Raw genomic sequence first — 21,154 nt, forward strand, 5'->3', positions numbered from 1 at the left:
TTCCCTCACCAGTCCGACGTGGGCAGCCAGCTTTGCCCTCTAGTGGCTGCAGCCTAAAAAATGGGAAAACCTCTGGTGTGGTGGCGAAAATGGGGCTCGGTGGCGTTTGGATCTGGGGGAGAAAGGCACTTGTCAGGAACTTTGGAACTCTGTGATAAATCTGTATCATGAAACAACGTGTGGCTGGGCAGTGAAATCCATGGGTCAGTCCTCCTGTTGGGTTTGGGAATAGTGACAACGAGCATGTGCTGAATGGACCAGCTGATGCAATGAGCAGCTGGACTGAGCAAGATCCAGTAAGTCCTACCTGCTTTAGCCTGGTGAGGAAACACTTGGCTGAAAATTCCCTTGTGAGGTAGAAATGTGCCGTCTAAGTATTCTGTATTTCTTGCAGGGAGCATTTCCAGGAAACCTGCAGCTGGTGTTTGTCCTGAGACCCTCCCGCTTTATCCAAAGGGCAATCGCTGACATTGGCATTAAACTCTATCGAGATGACTTTAAAATGAAGGTACCGGTAAGCATGCAGCTTTTTGTCCATGCATTTTTCTTTATTTCCATTTCTGCACTTCTGGGCTGTCAGCGATTTCTCATAACCCAGGATTGCAAGGGGCACCTGGGGCCTTTCATCTGGGTCTGTGTGGTGATGCAAAGAGTTAATGAGCAGTGGATGGTTCACAGTATTTAATGGAGATGTTCCCATGTCCAGTCTAGTTATAAAACGTGACTCAGTTGTTAAGTACTGTCATTTTAACTCAGTGTAGATGTTCCCTTCATGTAGGCAGAGGGAGATCCCTCTCCAGTGACAAACGTAAGTATTCAGGACTGCAGAGCAGTGAAAGCCTAGGGCAGAATTCTGCACTGTTTGATGGGTTGTCCATGAGAGTGCTGACTGTCCTTGTAACATTGGTTGTCTGAATGTCTTTTGATTCCCATGCCCTCAAGATTCAGAGTTTGTGTTTTACTTATTTTAAATGCACTTGGCATATGCTGTAGGCTGATGAGACTATGATATGGAGAAGGTTATCAATCCTGAAAAAGTTTGAGATTATTTTATGAGAGGTCTTTTAGGAGTTGTTTTTAGCTGCATGTTTGCTTGTGGTGTCAAAAATGTTTAAGTTTTATAAATAAACTTGAATTATGATTATTGATGATATTTCATCCTGGTTCAGACTCATACTGTGCTCCACTGTGACTTTATTGCAGGGATTTCAGATATCTGTTTTGGATTTTGCTTTTGAGTTTATGTTGTTTTGCAAAATACTTATGGTTCTCCAGCAAACTCTAGCTCTGTCATCACTCAAGTTTGAAGTTCAGGTGTTTAAAACACTTTCTGCTTTTCTTGAAGTGAGAGACAGCAGCTGTTTATTACAGTGTATATAGAAAAGGAACCATAAACATATATTTGGTTACTCTGGTTAAATTGTATCATTGCAACATGTAGTTGGATAAGGACGGCTTTTTGGTTAAACACACACAAAAAAAAGATGAAAAAAAAATTGTTTGAATACAAACCAAAGTATTTTATAGTACTTTAAGAAATGGATGTACCAATACTTAATATGCCCCAACCTGTTGCTATAGCAACAGTTGTACCAGTGACTGCAACCTGGAAAGGGACAACTTCATCAGGAACTGGCATTTTCCACCAGTTCAGCATTTCCTATACTTTTAGCAGTTTATTTGATGTCAGAGTTGCATTTCAAAACTTGGAAGGGATCAAAGTTGGAAGGAGGTTAATTCTAGGCAGGAGTCAAGCACTGCATTAAGTATGAAATGGTAACTTACCTTTCTTACAGGCAGGAAAATCAAGATATCAGTTTAGTTTGAGGTCATCTTGGATATTTTAGCCATCCTGTGTATGGGCTTAGAGAGGAGCCTTACAAAAACTAAGAGCATGAGACCCTTGCTGGATCCGCCTGCCTCCTGCCCAGATATCTGTAGACAGCCTGTCAGATTTATGTACAGCCTGCCCACATACGTCTGATGCTATTCTAAGTTACTTAGGGTTGTACTACAGGTGTTCTAAGTTCCTGGGATCTGACATGCTCCCTGGAGGGGCTTTTCTCCTGTGTTGCAGCTTATCCTAAAAGTACCATCTGGGCATGTCCTTGTAGACGCAGTTTCAGAGCAGGGAAGTTACTGAGAATGATGTCTTGTCCTCCTTGAAAACAGCGTCCTAAATGCCAAGCAGAAGAACGGGGCCAGAGAGTTCTTGTTCCACTGGAGATGTCCTTCTTCAAGGAATTAGGGATCAGTACCTATCTTCAATATCACAACAATCTTTTAAATTGTTTGCAGGGTTTTGTTCATGTTGTGTGTTTGGCCCCATAACAACATTCATGTCATAATTGGGCCATGGATGGGTGGCATTTCCTATCACAACTGTAAGTGAGTCAGGACCAAGACGTGAACATTCAAAAGGAGCTCCAAGAATATTGTGTGCATTTGTTAAGGAAATATTTGTTCAGTAGTTTATTTGAGCTATCAGACTGCAAATATGTTCAGTAAAATATATTTGCTGGGTTAAATGAACACTGGAGTGAGTAGAAACCACAAGATCAAACAGGAATTGGAAATAAAGGTTCAAATAACCAACCAGACACAAAGGAAATGCAGGATTTTAAGTATATTGACATACAAATGTGGGTAATAAAACCTCATCAGGTAAATTTCTATTGGGAAATAAATTGTTTAGATATCATTAACCAGAATCAAGATCTAGAAATATAGGGGGCACAGCAGGGTTCATCTGAGATTAAAATCTGTGAATTCAAAAGGAACACCCAGAGATGTACCCAAGGAACCTCCCATCACAGGAAGTGAATTAAAGCATCTTCAGAACACACATAAAAAGTTGAACAATCTGTCCATAGCAAACACTTCCTTGAACTTTGTAGGCTGTGACTTCTTTTTGACAGCCTAACCCATCCAGATGCAGCTCCATGTTCCACACTGACGTTTCTCTTCTAAACTGCTGCTCCCTTGCACTCTCCAGCTGACTGACTGTGGCTGTCTTCTGTCTGGCAAGCAGCATGGGAGATGCTAATGCTCTCTTAGATTGGTTTTTTAGATGGATGCTGGATTGCTCATAGGCCTTCTCCTGCAGGAATGCCTGCATGGTGAAGACCTGTGCCCTGTTGGGTAGCACCATAGCTGGCAATATTAATAGGTTTGTTTTGTGGCTCATGCTGAGCATGCCAGGTTAAAGCAAACAGAAAATTCTTCCTAAAAGAAAACTGCATGACAGTGTTCCTCTGTGGTTTCAGTGAGGTTTGAAGTATCAGAAGGTTTCCAACTTGTCAGCAACATCTCTGATGGAGAAGAGCTACAAAGAAGTTAAGACTTACTTTTTCAAATGTGATTTCCAATTCAAAATTAGTGCTTAGACTTTTTGTTCCAGTGTGAGGCCTTTTCAAGATGATGCAACTTTTTGAGCTTTCTGGCTTTGATCATAACAGAACAGTGTTTCATGACACATTCAGGGAACAGTTTCTCCTTTAACTTTGGCTGAGAGACTCACCTTTCTTTGCCACAGTCTCTTCACCAACAAGATCTCCATGTTTCCGTGTTTGAAGACAGGGGTCAAGGAGAAGATGAACTGCTGGAAGCGAAAAAGGATAGAGTGAGGGCCTACTTGAGAATTTTCAGCCTTGTCCCTGGGGCCAGATGCATCCTCCACTACATTCTTGTATCCAAGCTGGGTTAAAGCCTGAATGGATAGTCAACTACAAGTGGTTTTAAAACCTAGTTTCATGATGGGTTAGGAGGGTAATGGGTCATACTCTGCCTGGAAGTGGGCAACGAATGGAGTGTTGTAGTGATACCTACTGGGACCTGCCCTGTTTGATGTCTTCATCCGTGACATGGAAGAGGCAACACGCTGCACTGTCATCAAGTGTGCAGATAGCACTAAACCAGGAGGAGCAGATGGTATATTCCAAGACAGGGCCACTGGAACAGAAACTCAAGGAATGGGCTGACCAGTATATTATTTTATACATACAAAAGAGGCAAAGCAAAGTCCTGCTACTGGGAGTTTCCTTCCAGAAGGATTTTCTTCCTCAAGAAAGAACTCATTCTTTGCTTCAAGTTCTTCCCTTCCAACAACACAACAGTTGTGTTGTTGACAGCAGTTCACACTGTAGCCTGACTATCTGGAGAGCATCTCTGCAGAAGAGGACCTGGGAACTTGGTAGACAGCAAGCTGTACACGAGCAAGAGTGTGCCCTGGCAGCAAAGGAAGCCATCAGCATCCTGCATGAACAGCCAACAGGTTGAGACAAGCACTCATCTCCCTTTACTTGGCTCTAATTAAATCACATCAAGAACATTCTGTTGAGTTTTGGTATCCCCAGTACAAGAAAAATATTAATCTGGAGTAATCTCGGAGAGCCAAGAAGGTCAGGACTTGGAGCATGTGCTGTCTAGGAAGGTGCTGAGGGAACTGTGCTTGTGTAACGCGGAGAAGGGAAGGCTTAGGAGGGTTAATATGACATAGCAGCAGCTTTCCAGCCCCTCCAAGCAGGTTACTGGGCACTGCAGCTAGTTTGTGCATGATGGTAAAACAAGAAATAACTGACATAAAGTGAAACAAGGGCAGCTCTTGACATAAGGAAAAACTTTCTCATCACAAAGACAGTCAGGCAGCAGACCAGACTGCCCGGAGAAGTTGTACAATCTCCAATCCTTGGATATTTTTAAGTCTCAGGTGGATAAAGCCCTGAGAAACCTGGTTTGATCTCAGAGCTGACACAGCTTTGAGAAAAAAAGTTGGACTAGAGAGCTGAGATTCCTGCCAACCTGAATTATTCTAGAAAGATTCTGTAACAAAGATCAGGTAAAAGCTTGTTCAGGTTTCTTCTTAAGGCTTTTCTTAGAGAAGTCCTAGCCTAGAATATGTGTCCTCTTATCTCCATAAGTCTGCACTCATCTCATTGTCCAGTGTTTGCCAGTGTACTTACCATGCTCCATTGGAGCCTGCTGACATGCACAGCCACTTAAGCTTTCCTTAAATAGGAACAAGTAACACATTTGACATATTTCTGACATTTATTTATTTAAAATTCTTAGTCATTTGTGCTCAACTTCTTATTCTTTTGTTGCTGAAATCATGGCATATCTTCTAGCTGTTGGAACAGCGATAAATGTGTGCTATTTGTGTAACCACTTGTGTTGACAAATTTACAGTCGTTGCCAAAAGGTAATGCTGCTTATCTGAAGCTGAACTCAAATCTTGTTTGGCTTTCTACAAGCAAGTCTAGTGGTAAGGAGATTCTAAAGTTAAAAAATGGATCTAGGTTTATCTCTCCTTTCCCTTTTATTATGATTTTAAATGGAAGAATGCCAGTGAATTCAGTGTACATACAGTGCCAAAAAGATCATGAAATTGAAAGAAAAATCTTACTCTCAATGGTTTCATTTCAGCACTTCCCTGGATCAAGTGGTTAGTGTTGAGGAAGCTCTTTAACTTGCCTGTGCCTCCATTTTTCTGTAAATAAAAGTTATCTGGAGAATAAATTATTTTATGGAAGTCTACCTGAACGTTATCAATACCATACTTTTGCTCTTGATGCACATGCAAAATGAGGCAGCCCAGCAAGGAGGAAGATGATGTCAAACCAAGATTAGATCAAGAATGTCCATGTACACATTGAGAAGGCAAAATCTAGGGAAAATAAACTCTGGCCGTGACATGAGAAAATGGAAAATGAGAACTGATGGCCTCTGGTAGAACTGCAGTGTTCATATATGTTCAGGCAAACCCAGATCCTAGGAACAATGATTGAAAGGCTCGTTATTTCTCTCAGTCCGGTGTGTTTGGATTCGTTTCAGATCATCATGTTAAATTCTGTCTCTGATCTGCATGGCTACATTGACAAGAGCCAGCTGACCCGGGAGCTGGGAGGAACCCTGGAGTACGGCCACAGCCAGTGGATCCATCACCGAACTGTGAGTGCTGGTGCTCTTCCAACACACCTGTCCCACAGCTGTCCGGGTGACGAGTGCAAAGCGACTTCTCCGTTCCGTCACAGCCTGTGCGTTCTGCTAGGGACTCAGGGAAAGAGGAAATCCGTGACTCAAACAGAGAAAGGCAAATTCCTCAGAATTTCTCATAGAAGCAGTAATTGTATCTCACTGCGTCCCTGGCCCTGGGCCTAACAGTGTCCTGATGTTCTTACTCAGCAAGGCCTGTGGGCACATTCTCTTGCCTTTTAAATAATTGATGGGATTCATAGGCCTTCAGCTGAAGTTGAAAATAGGTTGTAGCATTTTGATGACTTTACAAAGGTCAAAAGTAAGGTCAAAAGTCTCACTTTAATGATTATGTCTATGCTTTTAAGAGAATAAAAATACTCAGGGCACTATATTTTATTTTTTGTTTCTATACTATACAAGCATGCACTCCAGCTGGGTCTTATTTTGGGTAACTGAAGAACAGTTGTTGCTAGGAAGGCAGAAAGACCTTTTTATTCTATTGAGGAAACTTGTACAGGTTTGATTGTTGGTTCCCTTTTTGGGCTGGTTAATGCATTTCAGTGTCTGCTTCAAAACAATGTAAACGATTCATTATGGTGCCCAACTTAGACGGCAGTTCTAAGTTAGTTCACATCTAATGTGAGCCTCAATGTTTTGCAAAGTTCTGAGCAGCCCTGGGTTTGAGTCTGTTGTTGCTTAGGGACAGGTTACATCTAACTCGTAAAAAGAGCTTTTCTGAGGAAATTTAAGTCAAATTACTTTTGTCACTTTCTTGCTACATTTTTTTATGCTTTGCTGTCCTTATAAAATTAAATTTAAGTCTCCTTGAGAACCACCAAATATTTCAGGCTTCTAAATATGCAAACATAGAATATGAATTTCATTTAACATTGATTTTCTATATTTATAACTGTGTTGACTATAATGAGGTTAGGGTTGAGAATGAGTGAACAGGCTTATGTCAAAAGTATCAAAAATACGAAACTGTCCTTGAAGGAAGAGGGAGTGTGAAGACATGAATCATCTGTAAGAGCTTTCAAACAGCAAAAGGTTTGAAAATATAAGGGCAATAAAAAGAAGTACAAGAAAGGTTGTATTATTTATTAATGACAGGGGTTTACAAAGCAATAAAGCAATAATACATAGTTTGATAAAACAGGCAAACAAACATGAGCCAAGAATTTAGGGGAGTAGGGCTATGTAATCCCCAGAGGTTTTGGTTAAATTTGTTGGAAGAATTTTTACCAAGCACAGAGACTTGAAAAAAAACCCAACCCATAGATGTAATTCAGGTACATGAAACGATGTATTGCTCATGTACAGGAGAGAGTGGGATCAAGCATGCTATTAAGTGAAACACTGACAAGTTCATGGTGCAGTCACCCAAGGAATATCTGCTGGATAAGAGGTTGTCATCAGGGAAGTGTCAGCTTCCATGGCACCTTGAAACAATCTGACTTCCAGTCTGCTGTGGTCTTCATGCCCTTTGCTGCTTCTCTGTGTTCTCATACCTTGTCCTGACAGTACTTTGCTTCTGAAAAAGCTTTAAACTCTGGCTAAATGGCAGTGACACAGCAGCCTCCTTGCATCATTCACTGGTTTTGCTCTCCTCTCTTGGCTGTCAGGAGCCTATGGACTTTCTTGTCCACAGAGTGTGTTTTTGGCTTACAGTAAACGCCCTCTGGTCATGAAGAGCCATGTCTGTGTTGCAGTCAGAAGTGTGACATTTCAGCCAACTCTGATCCAGTAGTTTCAGTGCTGAGAACAGCAGGATGCAGCTGCCAAGCACTAAGATAGAGCATATGTGGGTCTGTACTGCTTGTGTTGAAAGCAGACATGAATTTATGGGGAAAAAGGGAAGAAGGCTGTGAACTCTGCTTGCATTGCCTCATGGGGGGCATGTTTAAGATCACAAACTGTGCTAATTTCTCTCTACATCTTTTGAATTATGATCTACCTCCAGTTTGTTTTTCACTGAGCACACAGCGTAATTTCATCTGTCAGGGTTACAAACAATGAATTCCCATCGTTGCTGGAAAAAGGAATGCAATGTGCAACAACTACATAGTGTTTGATTGGGTGTAAGAGCATCCCTAGTGCTTGTTGACTGACTCAAACCTGTGGGGGCTTAGATCAAAAAGTACAAAGAATAAAGAACTATACAGAACAACACAGTCATCCCCAAATTTGGACATAATCACGAAAAAACATCCCATGCAATTACTTGTTACTAGATGTAAAGGTTTTAATCACATGTCACAGGTCTGAACATTATGTTCTGCTCTGAGAAGGTGGCATTGTTTCTTTTTTAGTCTTCTTCACTTCCCCATTCTTCATTAAAACCACAGATTTCAGACAAGTTTTGTGTTGGTGTACCCAAGTGATAAAGAAACAGCAATGTTCTGATGAATTTATACATTTTAACCATATTTGTAGTTACTTGTTCTTGTATTTGTGTACTAGCATGGACAGATGGGGGAAATGACTAGAATGCATCTCGTACAGGTAGGCAAGATGGAGATGCACATATTCAGAAGTCAGGGAAAGACATATTACTGCTGAGTGAACAATGGCTGTATAAATATAAAGGCTTTGCCCCATATATTTAAGTAGTGTTCTCAACTTAAATAAAGCCTTAATTAAAATTTTAAATGCAGCAGAATTTCCCAGTAAGCATGGGCAGAGGATCTGAAGTTGCAAGCCCGGCTTTGAAGCTGATGTCCTCTGTGGTTTCATTATGTCTGCTGAGCTCTGGGAGTTCCCCATTGGCTCAGGGAGGTGACAATATGTGTGAATCAGTGAAAAGGTCATTTGTGACATGGTTTCATTTGTAACTTTAAGCACATCCTCCCAAAAAAAGGCAATGTGACCAGCTTTACAGACATGTAATACTTGCAGCACAGTGTGCCTGAGGCACAAAGTGCTGTTAAAGGGCTAAGGGTAAATGAACAATCTGTGACTTTATGCTTTTCCTTTTCTAGGCTATTGAAAACTTTGCAATGACAGTAAAAACAACAGCACAGATGCTACAGACCTTTGGAACAGACCTAGCAGAGACTGAACTTCCCAACGATGTGCAGTGCACAGAGGAGATTCTCTCCTCACACACCGACCACCACAGCAAGCTGAAGGTGATTGTTGCCCCGTGATGGCTCCAGCAGTGTAATAGATGAGTTCTGGTCTAAAAAAATTTTCTGCCATCACTTGGCAGTCCATTGTCTGGAAGGCACTGAGAAGGACAGACACCTGGGCTCAGGAGCTCAATTCGATTCACCTGTGGAAATGGACATTTTACAGCTTCAGGAATGATAGAGTGGGGGAATGCCACTTCCACTGTGTGAGCACAAGTAATGGGATCACATCTGGAATAGCGTGGGCTCCTGATGAGGAGTTCATCAGAAAGGATGCAAACAGAGAACATCTGTGAGGATAGCCAGGAACAGACAGAATGACCTAACTAGATGATGACTGTTGTTTTGTTTTAAAAAAAAGTTGGGGCTAGTTTAGCTTTGCAGAGTAAGGATCAGAAGTATATATTACTGCTGTCAACAAATGTCTTAGGTTAAACACAAGATTAAAAAATACTACTTAAGCTATATTAGCACAAGAACAATTTTTAAGGAAGAAGTGTGCAGTGTTGTAGGGATTTGTCATCTGATGTTTGAGCCTCATTGTCTTTTTTTATTCCTCATCGTTCATGCTGGGAGATACTTCTGTGAATGACTTCTTACAGCTGATGTACTGTGGCTCAGCATGGCGCAGTGTTGTTTGAGGAAATTCCATTAAGAAGTGCAATGTCTCAGCCCAGACTTTCAGCTCACAATCTACAGCATGCATTCAATTTGTGGTAGAATAATTTACTCTGCAAGTGGCCTGGTCAGATATGCAATCTGCTCAGAAATTTTTCCTTTTCTCAGAAGTAGATCTACTATTCAAATTTAAAACATTTAGATCTCTGCATTTGCTAGAAAAACATATCATCTTTGGTAAGCATTTATATTTTGTTTCAAGTATTTTATACCTATGAAAGAATCCTTCATTATCGTTACTTTATTATCATCTAGGAGATGTGAATATTGTTAGAAGAACATACAATTTGGTTCTTGGCTTGGTTTTTTTCCCCTCAGGATGAGCTGAAGCTAGCAGTGAAGCAGGGGGCCACCTTACTGACGTGCATCCGGGAGCCAGTCACCCGAAGTGCCAACAGCAAACTCAGTCCAGATGAACTGGAAAATGTGGCCACAGTGGAAAGGTCAGTGGAGCTAGATTACCTTGTGCAATGTGCTAATTTAATCCTAGGAGATGCAAATGTAATTTAAATAATTTAAATATGCAGGTTATAAATTACCACTGGTTCACCTGGTCAGGATTTATTGGACAGGTAAGTAAGAGAAGGGAATGGCTTAGAGGAGGTTACTTGATTAAACTGTCAAGGCAAGTTCAAACAAGTCCTGCATTTCTTGGTAACTTTTGGTCAGACTGCCTGGCTGAAGATTTAATGTGGCACTTATTTTCTCCATAACATGTACAACTTCCAAAGTTTGTGCCTTGTTAGAAAGTGACACCTGAATCTCTGTGAGAGGTGTTCTTGTGGGTGTCTGTGAAAATATTGGGGGAGGAATAGATGAAGATGATACCTGAAACATCCTGTGTGTCACAGCTGTGGAGACACACACACAGAGAACCCCCTTTTCCTTCCTGCAGTGCTGGTTATTACCATAAAGCTTTTAGTCACCGTGTAGAAGTTTCTGCTGTGCCATGTGATGCAGAGCAAAGAGAAATGCCATGATAGGGTTTCAGCGTGTCTGCATTCACTGAGAACAAAGGTGCTGAAAGTAAAGCTGAGCTGATATTTTTCACTGAATACTTTAAAATCCTTTGAACAGTCATCCCAAAGGAATTTGTGAATTCATCTTGGATTCAATGACTAGCTTTGATTACAAAAGTGTTTTCCAGGGAAAGATTGAAAACAGAAATTTGTTTTTGAGAAGAATAGAAGGGAGCTATTGGCATTTGCCCCAATAACTTGATGATTTCAGCACTCACTGATCCCTCATCTGCCCAAAGAATGCCCATCTATTGAAATACAAGATATCAAGATATTCAGAGAACGCTTCCCCCCCCCCCCCCTTGTTTAAAACTGTTCTACTTTGTAATTAATGGATCACTGAGAAATTGTGAGGATGACTCACTAGCTTGGTGTCAGATATTTTACTGAAGATACGACACCTTGAGATTAATATATTGCAAATAAATGTTTCATCATTTACACAAAGTAAAACAATATCCATGGGAGTCATTATGGTCTTCTAATCTATTGTTTTTAATGGACTGGGAAAAATGATTCAGCCCTTGCCTATTTCTGATGGGTGAAGAAAATTAACAAGTTGTAGGGTTCTGCTTTAATCATTCCATAAAATAATAATTGCATCATATCCAATCTGCATCAGCTGGGGATGAATTATCTTTGAAGCATTGGGTGGAAGCTAGAGAGTGACAGCTGCCCTTGGCTGCCAGCACACGGAACAGCTCCAAGTCCCTCTTGCACATCAGGAGGCAGGACTGTAAATGCCACAGTAGATCCCTGTAGTTGTCACTCATCTGTCACATTCCCGCCTGTCCTACTGCAAATTTCATTCTCTTTTGCTTAAGGGAGAGTTGACACAGAACCCTCTTACCTAAGTGTAGGGCTCCTCACCATCTCCCTGCTCTGCTTTCTGCCATCAATTACTGTAACTTAAAACAAGTGAATTATAGGAAATAAGTACATTCTGTTCATTGTAATTTCTTATCAGGTTGTTGGCTCAGTTGGATGAAACAGAAAAGGCTTTTGATCAATTTTGGACCAAGCATCATCTAAAACTAGAACAGTGCCTGCAGCTTCGACACTTTGAACACGATTTTAGAGAGGTATTTCTTTGTTCATGCTGTCTAGCCTTCTCTGGTAAATAAGGTCAAATTCTACCCATACTTAAGAGTATAGTGGCAGTGCAATAAAGGAGGTTGGGAGAGAGGAACTTAATTGTGAAATAGGAAATGAATATTCGAAAATTAAAGTCTTGACATCTTTCAGATGTCTTACAATGCTTGAATAAGGCACAGTGAGGAAAGTGCCAGATTGTGAGGCCAAAATGTGGAACACCAATAAGTAAATTTATCTTGATAAATAATTTTGCATTTAGGTATGAAGTTATCAAACATAGATTCTTCTGTGATGGTAAGTTGCCAATCCCACCAGAGTCAAGAGAATACAATTCAGAAAGCCCAACTATCAGCCCAGAGACTTGAGTAATACAGATTATGGAGTAATAAAAACTCTGGGGTTACAGGTTGTCAAAACTTTGTGGGCCTAATTAGTGAGAAGAAGGGAAACGCTGAAGAATAGCTGATTGTCAATTTATTCCTTGGATTTTCCACTTTGGAACAAACTGAAGACTAAACTTGGGATGCAGAATCTCTTTTCTCAGAGACATAGGTGAATGTTTGTTATAATTTTTATCAGTATCTTGTGATGGGGTTCTGTGTGGGTTTATTTTGTTTTGGTTCTATGTTTTTGTTGTTGCTGCATTTTAGGTAAAACTGACATTGGATAACCTCATGGAAACACAAGCAGGTTTTGCTGATATTGGAGACAGTGTGACTCGAGTTGAGAACCTCCTGAAGGAACAGAAACATCTGGAAGAGAAAGGACAGGTTTGCACTCAATTTAGTATTCTAGCTGCTATAGACATGGTATTCTAGACACTTCTTTGTCACTGTCCTTTTTTTTTTTTGGTCCAGATTTACTCTCTTCTCATAAGTCATTGCTATAAATTGCAAAACACGGATCCTAATTTCCAGAAGCCAGGGTTGTTCAGACCAAGTAGTTCCATTTAATTACTTGGAAAGCTAGGGAAGAAAGTAGGGAAGAACCTTGTATGATGAATTCCCCTAGTATATGATAAAGAAGGATTCCCCAGGCAGGCAACCTGTTCGAGTGTTTGGTCACCCTCACAACAAAAAAGTGCTTTCTGATGTTCAGATGGAACTTCACGAGTTTCAATGTACTCATTGACGTGGAAGTTGGCCTTCAATGTAAATACAAAGTAAGACATATCAGCTGTATTAATATTCCAAACCTTTACAGCAGGGCTTACAGAGATGGGTTGTCCTTATTATGCATGTCATTCTAACTTTAGCTTTATCTCATTAATTTTACAGGAACCTTTAGAGAAGGCCCAGTCTCTAGCTCTCCATGGAGAACAGCTCATCCAAAACAACCATTATGCAGTTGACTCCATTAGACCAAAGTGTGTTGAACTCAGGCGGATTTGCGATGACTTTTCCAATGAGACCAAGAAAAAGTATGATATTTTGGGAAAGTCTCTTGAGCTGCATAAGCAGTTAGATAAGGTAAGTGAACCTTCTCAGATAACAGCTCTGGCAAGGTTCTACTAAAAATGAAGATTTTATAAGCTCAGATAATTATGATGAAGATAAAAAATTGTGTTTGTTTTTTCTCCATTTCATTCAGTAAATGTCAGTATAAATATTGTAGCTTTGCATTAGTTTGCATTAGGCAAGTTCAGCTCTTTATATGCTGATGGGGTGACTTTTGGGCAGGAACTGCTGCATGCTATGAGTAACACTGATCCCCTTTAATGACATGTTAGGTCAAATCTGTTTCTCATAGAGTAAAAGCAACACCTGAGCTTGGACTGTCAGTCCAGATGATAAGTCCTTCTTCTGTCACTTTTTTTAAAGGCAAGTCAATGGTGCGAAGCTGGAATCTACCTCTTAGCTTCCCAAGCTGTGGACAAGTGCCAGTCACAAGAGGGAGCTGAAACTGCACTCGTAGAAATTGAGAAGTTCTTGGTAACCGCTAAGGAACACCAGCTCTCCAACCCGAAGGAGTTCTACAATCAGTTTGACATGATCCTCACCCCTGAAATAAAGGTAAAACCCCTCAGATGTGCATGTGCTCACTTAGAAGTTAAAATTTTCTGATTGCTTTGTCCCTGAGAGTGTACTGGGCTATATATTTGAGTCTGCTAAAATATGCCTCTTTCCCTGCTCCAAAAGGGCACAGAGGTCAGTATTTGTGAGTAAGTTTTACTCATTAGAGTAGTCATGCAACACGTCATTGTCTTCAGAGCAGTCCCAGAAGCTCTGCTTGAGTCGCCATGTCTTGGTCAGTGAAACTGTGGTGCATGGACTGGGCTGCAATGGACTGTCCATGTCCAGAGCTGTCACTGTGTGATCTCCAGCTCTGCTCTGAGTCTGGTAATACAAGTCCTGTCTTCACTCGCTCAGTCCAGCACTGACAACCGTTTGTTGCTTACCTTTTCTTTGTCAAGGCCAATGCCCAAAGAATTGTACAAAAACTTGAAGATGTACAAGAAATGTTTGACAAGAGGCAAGTAAGTCTGAAGAAGCTGGCAGCCAAACAGACCCGGCCAGTACAACCTGTTGCTCCACATCCTGAATCTTCCCCAAAGCGAGCATCACCAAAGATTACCAGACCAGCAGCAGTAGGTAGGCCATGAGCAGCTGCTTTCAGACTCACACCAATGTTTTGTCCCACATGGTCATGTTTGATTTTTGTTCTCAGAATGAACGCTTGAATTTGATGTCCCGTATCAGCCTTGTAGGTCCAGCTAGTAAAAATGAATATGAAATATCTCTCACTGCAAACATACAAACAAGGGTGAATCAAAAAAACCCCACCAGGTTTCTCTTCCTAGGTCTAATCTACAGAGTACATTTCTATACTGTGTCTCAGTGTGTTTTGTATTGCTAATTCTCAAATACCCAAGCCAGGGTACTCAATGCAAGCCTGCAATGTAAGCATGAGAGCCTCTTTTACATTGAAGATAGTGTAATGTGAATATTTGGCTTTCAAGTATCATAATCCCTCAAGTTTCAATCAATACTTGCAAAATTAAGTGTTCAATAGTGAGGGACATTGACTCATTTGTGGAGTTTTTGCTTTTCCCTCTCTACCTAGATGTTAGTTCACTTTCTACCTTGTCCTCTGTTAACCACAGAAGCTGAGCATTACTTCTGTTTGGAAATTACTGAAAGTTCCTGATTTGAGGTTAACATGTGCATTTAACTAAGATAGCTGTTTTCTGCAAAAGGAACATGGGTGAAGATAATTTGAAACAGTATATCTTGAAGACCAGCCACCCTGTGCTTGGTGGCAGGAAGGGGTTGTGGCTTTGGAACTTTTAGGGCTGTTCAAAAGGGAAATCTTTAGCAAAAAGCCTTTAAAAACCCCCTCTAATTTGCATTAAGAGCATTCAATAAACTGCTTTCTCAACAGGAAGATGGCCAGTAGCCTGACCATTTTGCTTTCTAGGCATACCAGCAGGAAGTCACACCAATGTCCCTGTTCTCCTCTGCTCCTCAACACTCATCCTTTCTTCCAAAGGGAAACCATCTTCTTCCCATTCCCATTCTGGTTTGACATCTGTGCATTTTTTCCCCCCAAACCATGCTAGCTGTGTCTTTTATGGACAGTTCCTACCTCAAGTTTCAGGTTCTCTTTTGGTTTAAGGCAAGCTGAGAACACAATACCTGTGAAGAGGTCCTGCTCTGCCACACACACATCCTCCAGCACTGTGCTCCCCTCCTGCACTGGGGCGGGCAGTCCGTTTGCTAGAGTTGTGATTTGCCTTGAAAAATGAATAAACAGACTGTAAAATCCTAGTAGATATTTTTCCATTGCATGAGTTAGAAAAATGCAGGGAGCTCTGGAGATCACACAGCCCAGTCATCTGCTCCAAGCAGTGCTAATGTCAGGGTTCATCAGATTGCTCACTGCATGGCCTCTAGTGCTGAAGCAAAGGAAGCTGCAGAAAATTAGGTTATGGGGTCAGTAGGTCAGAGCCAGTTAGTTCCTGTCAGTGGCAGCACAGTTTTAGGGTTTTCACCTACTGTGAAACTGCATCTTCAGGTTAAGAGCTAATCTTGCCCTTCTGTTTGTGCATGCAGTCTCTTGAACTGTTTCTTGAACTTCTTTCTTGTAATTTTAGCACATTTGCCAATTTTTCAATTAAATTGTTGATATAGATAGAACCTTATAGAACAGTCACTTGTTTATGACAGTGCTCTAAGTGTTGATTCTTGTTCATACAGCCCATCCCACATACTATCGACTCTTTCACAGAAAGTCATGAGATGCTCCCTTGCTCTGTCCCTTGAATTTCAGTTCATGGTTAAACAACCCAATACCGGATAAGCCTATGACAAGGCTTAGCCTTTAATGTCCTGTTGCAAAATAATAGGTAGATGAAATTTATTTTAAAATGCTACTCCGATTGTGAGGAGGTGTAAAGTGCAACTCAGTCCTGTTTGGACACCGATAAGCAGACTGCCATTTCATTCAGATTCTTGAAGGTGACTGACCAAGAGTACCTCTGTACAAAGAAACAGAATGCCTGAGTATCTACAGCTCATCCAGGGACTCACAGTCAGTGACTTTAACAGCCATGAATAGTACATGTATATTCCCATATTCTTTATGAATAATTTTGTGTTATCCAGTTGTCTGCTACAAAAAAATCATACTTTGAAATTCCTGAGTGCCCTTTCCCTCAGAATGCCAAAGCACTTGGCAAGTACTGGTCAGTATTTTAACTTTTTTTTCAGAGAGAAAACTGAAGCACAGATAAACTGAGGAATTCACCAAGGTGTTTCACAGTCTGACTCTGAAACATGTCTGAGAATAGAAACAGGGACACTGAGTCCTATTCCAAGGCTGAAAATGAGGCTGTGAAATTCTGCTCTTCTTGAAGCTACCCTCTTTTGGACTTACCTCTGTGTCTTTTCTTCACATTCCTGGCATCAATGCACTATCAGCATTTACTTATGGGGACAATTTATTGAGCAACATCTTGGAAACCTGAGAGAGGCTTAGAGCTCCTTCTCAGAACAGGTTTTGTAACTCATTTGTCATTTGTTACCCAGGACATACCTGAATAATTCTAAAAGCTTGCAAAATAGAATATAACAACAGGAAAATACCATGTTCCTAGACTGTGTCAATACAAAGGCAAGAAAAGGCAATAAAGTGTGGTAAACAGAAATAGAAGACCAGAGGGAAAGGCTTTTGTCCCCAGGCAGCAGAGTAACAATACCATGGCAGCACTGGGGTGGTTGGTCCATGAAAGGAAAAGAAGTTAAATTTGTTCCAGAATAGATTTTGTTTTGTTCTTTCTTGCTGACTATCCATTTTTCTAACAGGGAGCAATAGGGAAAATTCAGTCCAATTCAGGGTGCTAATGGAAAAATCTTCACAGATACAAAGGCTCAGATGTTAAGTACTCCGTTATGGTAACTGTCAGACTCTCTATTTTACATGGACAAATATGTAGGCAGAGATGGATTTTTTGCACATAGGCACAGCTGATACCATGTCTGAGGGAAAGGGCAGGTTTCTGTTGGGGAAATGACTGTCACAGTTTCATGTCCGTGTCCTTATGGTTTTTGGTGACTCAGCAATCTTTTAGCTTAGTGAAGATCCAGAAAGGCAGCTCAGAGTTGACTCTCCTTCAGTCAACACTTTTCTATGGATCTGGAAACTCTGAAGAAAAATTTTAGATTAATCCCAATTTTACTCGATGCTTCTTGTTTCACAGGTGAACTTCTGTATTTTGCAAGGACAGGACTGTTCAAGACTGAAGTACTAGTTCTGGAGTTACTGTGATGCTGAAAAGTCTGTGCCAGCTGTATTTGGTGTATGTTTTAGCTGTGAGAACTTGGTTAAATATTATTCACAGATCAACCCTGAAAAGGCAGAATATCTTTTTATAATAAGAGCCTTGAAAATATTTAAGTACCATATATGACACCTTATTTTAAGGAGAACTCTGTTTTCTCTGAATGGAAACTGCTTGAATACTGCTAGTGGCTAAATTTGTCCCTATGTCTGTTGGGAGGAAAGAAGTGGCACTTGATAGCGAAATATTTTTGCTTTGACACTTCTGAGGGCATAGTTTTTGATGATTTGACTACATATTTGTTCTCTGCATTTCTGTGCAAAACTCTTTAGCATGGAGTGAATTGGAATAGGTCCACAGAATCAAACCACAAAGTCTGTCAGGCACAATGAGATGAACTACAGAACTGTAAACGATAATACAGGCTATTAGAAATTACTGCAGTTAGCATTTATCTATTTCAATTTGCTTGTAATTCTCCCAAACTCTTACTCTTTGAAATTAAACTTTCCCAAAGGCTATTTCCTTCAGCCTCACACATTCTTGGAATATTTCAGTAAAAGATGACTTGGCCATCTCAGTGATCATGATTAGGAAAAATGTCTTGTTTTAGTTACCTTTCTGGCAAGAGTTGGCACATGGCAGCACAAACTGCTATGAAATATTCACCTAGAGAGTTCTTTGTGTGCAACATAAATGTGAAATACAGGAGCAGAGATGTCAAAAATTCTGTAAGTTTCTTAAACAAATAACATGTTTAACAGCACATCGCACATACAAAATCCATGACTCACCATACAAGCAAGCATCTTAGAAGGCCAACTTGGAACATAAGATTCATAAAGGGGGAACACAGCTGGAGCCTTTTCAGTTCTTCAAATAATAAAATTTAAGCTGGTTCCATCTCAGTTAAATGTATACAACTGCTCATTGGATCCAATCCAGCATTCCTCACAGTCACTAGTGCATAACACTCACTAACTAATAACATCTGCTCAGAGGATAAAGGAAGAATTTCTTTTAAGAGTCTGGGGATGTGTGCAGGGAAAGTGAGGCTTCGGAGAGATTAGCTTACTCAGACGAGATAGTGCATGTGACTTTCATGAATAGTTTGAGAAACCACTGGTTTCTATGATTCAGTATATTTCTATAAATTAAATTGAAAACAGGAAAAGGTACTTTCAGTTTTGTGGCTGGGAGACTGCTATTACACTTGGGCCAGTCTGAGGAAACGAATTAGTGTCTCCTTGTACAAGAATACTCCACACCCAGGAACCTTGCTCTGTGCTTCTTGTATCAGCAGACTTTCAGGAGGCTTGGCGGAAATTTTGCTAGAGCGAAGTCTAATTTATATTGCCCAAGAATAGCAAAGTCTTCCTGCCCTAAGCCATTAAGTGACAAACCATAGCTGCTCTGGTGTTTCTTTAGTTGCCTAAACATTCTGTTTTGTCATCACCTGCAATTGCTGTCAAAACAGCAATTAAACCACTAATCATCTTCATATTCATGTTCCTGTTGGACAGCATGAGCAGCAAGCCCCAATAAAGTGTAGTAGACTAGTTGTTTCCATGCTTGTTCTTGCCAAAGGAATTTGATTCTGCTGTAGGTGATTAGTGAGAATGCACAAGCCCATACAGAAAACAGATGGGAAAGCATGTGGTGGGGGAATTCCCCCCAAACCTGAATGTAAAGTGTGGTATTTACTTGAGGGGGGCTTGGAATATCTTACAGGGGCTGAGTATACACCAAAACCTTTCACTATGGCCTGGGTCTCTTGCTAGCTAACGAGTTACACTGATTCTAGCAGGAGCTAATTTAGGGCCTCTTACCCAGGTAACCTAATCCAGCTGTCTCTGAGCACCTGGGAGCTGCTCACAGTTCTTCTGTCCCTCAGTGGGGGATGGAGCCCCCCTGTAAGAGATCAGCACCTGAGAGATGGTGCCTGTGTCCTGCCACGCAGGAGCAGGGGGGAAATGGGTGAAACCACAGCCTTTTCTTACAAGCAGCACAGCAAGTTTTCCTCACTGAATTTATTTCAGTCTTAGAGGGGTGGAGAGGCTGCAAAGCAAAACAGAGCTCATGAGTCTTTGTCATTTTCTAGCAGCTTTAGAAACAGTACAGCCCACTTTACCATTTGCTGTGGGCTAAATAATACAACACTGATTCCATACTTGTCATGCAACTTGTTCATAAAAAACCAGTAAGCATTGGAAAAGTGTAGTGATGCTCCAGGTGAATGAAAGTGACAGACCCAAACTCTGCTTTACAATGCCTTTTGACAATATTTGCTTTAAAAGCAGCATCAAAGAGTTTGAAATACTAATGAAATCAAAATGAATACAGCATTATGTATCATCCAGGGGAGTACTGTGAAACTAAAGGATGAAAACAACCTTGAAACCATGCAGACATTAGATCATTTCTAGTTTTCCTTTGTTCCTGTGCCTTTATTCTTTCAGTAGGCAGCTCAACACTATAATTTTCAGCTTCTTCAGCAAGACAACGCTGTACTGACCTTGAAACAGCCAACTGTACTGAATTTTATAAGGGAGTTTCCCTTATATTTCCAGTTCCACAGTAATTAGTGCAATAATAATTGACAGGTATTTGGGCTGTTTCTTTCTGTACTGTTCCAGAAACTACTTAAATGCAGTGACATGTAACAGTCTCTGTCTATGGGCCAGTCAATAACTGAAAAATTCTCCAAAGCATAACCAAAGCAGCTTGTTTCCTGTTTTTAGTTCAATTCTGGGTCAAATTGGAAAGGGATGTTCGCTGTGTCAATATGAATCAATTCAGTTGAATTTGAATTTGCTTTCTTATCTTGTACCTGTCTCCTTTTCTGAAATATGTCACACTGAAGAAGCCAAGACTCAGATTGTGAACTGATATGAGTAATTTGCTGCTGGATCAAGGAGCACCTGCAGTTTGGCTTCTTGTGAATGTGTCATCTTTCATTTAAACTGCCCTGTGCTCTTTCCTGGATCACCTAGAGCTGTCTGAGCTTGTAAGTTGTGATCCGTACATCAAAGTTGTAACTGATTTCCACTTTTTCTGCTGATTGCTTTCAGCAAAGGTTTTCATACCAGTATCAACCATCCCTTCAAGCTACAAAACTTTCTGATTAATGATTAAGCCCAACAACTTGGTATTGCTGACTGTGCTCTTCTAAGTGAAAAGTCCTCATGTTTTCTGAAGTTATTTCTGTTGCTTCCCTTTATTTCCATGATATATCCATAAAATTTGTGAATTAGATTGTTGAGCAATCAGATTTAGAGAGGGCAACTAGACACTGGCAGCATATCCAGGGTATTCAGGTGTGGGTAAGATTATGAAACAATGTCTTGGTTGCCAAGTTTTAGATCTATTTTCTTTATGTGGATTTTACAAGATATAAATAGGATATAGTTGGGAGAAGCTCAGGAGATAATAGTTCTTAGTGTAATCTTAACATTAGGTTTGATCACAACCTGTTT

At 40.6% G+C, this 21,154-nt stretch overlaps 1 protein-coding gene across 7 annotated transcripts in view; it reads left to right on the forward strand.

Moving 5' to 3' along the window:
* MCF2L2 (MCF.2 cell line derived transforming sequence-like 2) overlaps positions 1–21,154 on the forward strand; it is a 159,565-nt gene that overhangs the window by 52,658 nt on the left and 85,753 nt on the right. For 6 of the 7 annotated variants that reach the window (XM_040073952.1, XM_040073953.2, XM_040073950.2 and 3 more), the window contains 9 exons: positions 395–514; positions 5,833–5,949; positions 8,958–9,107; positions 10,104–10,228; positions 11,772–11,886; positions 12,550–12,669; positions 13,177–13,368; positions 13,720–13,911; positions 14,313–14,490. In XM_040073952.1, the coding sequence (XP_039929886.1) occupies positions 395–514; positions 5,833–5,949; positions 8,958–9,107; positions 10,104–10,228; positions 11,772–11,886; positions 12,550–12,669; positions 13,177–13,368; positions 13,720–13,911; positions 14,313–14,490 (1,309 nt within the window). The remainder of the gene's footprint in view (positions 1–394; positions 515–5,832; positions 5,950–8,957; positions 9,108–10,103; positions 10,229–11,771; positions 11,887–12,549; positions 12,670–13,176; positions 13,369–13,719; positions 13,912–14,312; positions 14,491–21,154) is intronic. The other variant, XM_040073951.2, reaches the window with a different exon arrangement.

This window comes from Hirundo rustica, chromosome 10 (assembly GCF_015227805.2).
Source record: "Hirundo rustica isolate bHirRus1 chromosome 10, bHirRus1.pri.v3, whole genome shotgun sequence".
Lineage (NCBI taxonomy): Eukaryota > Metazoa > Chordata > Aves > Passeriformes > Hirundinidae > Hirundo > Hirundo rustica.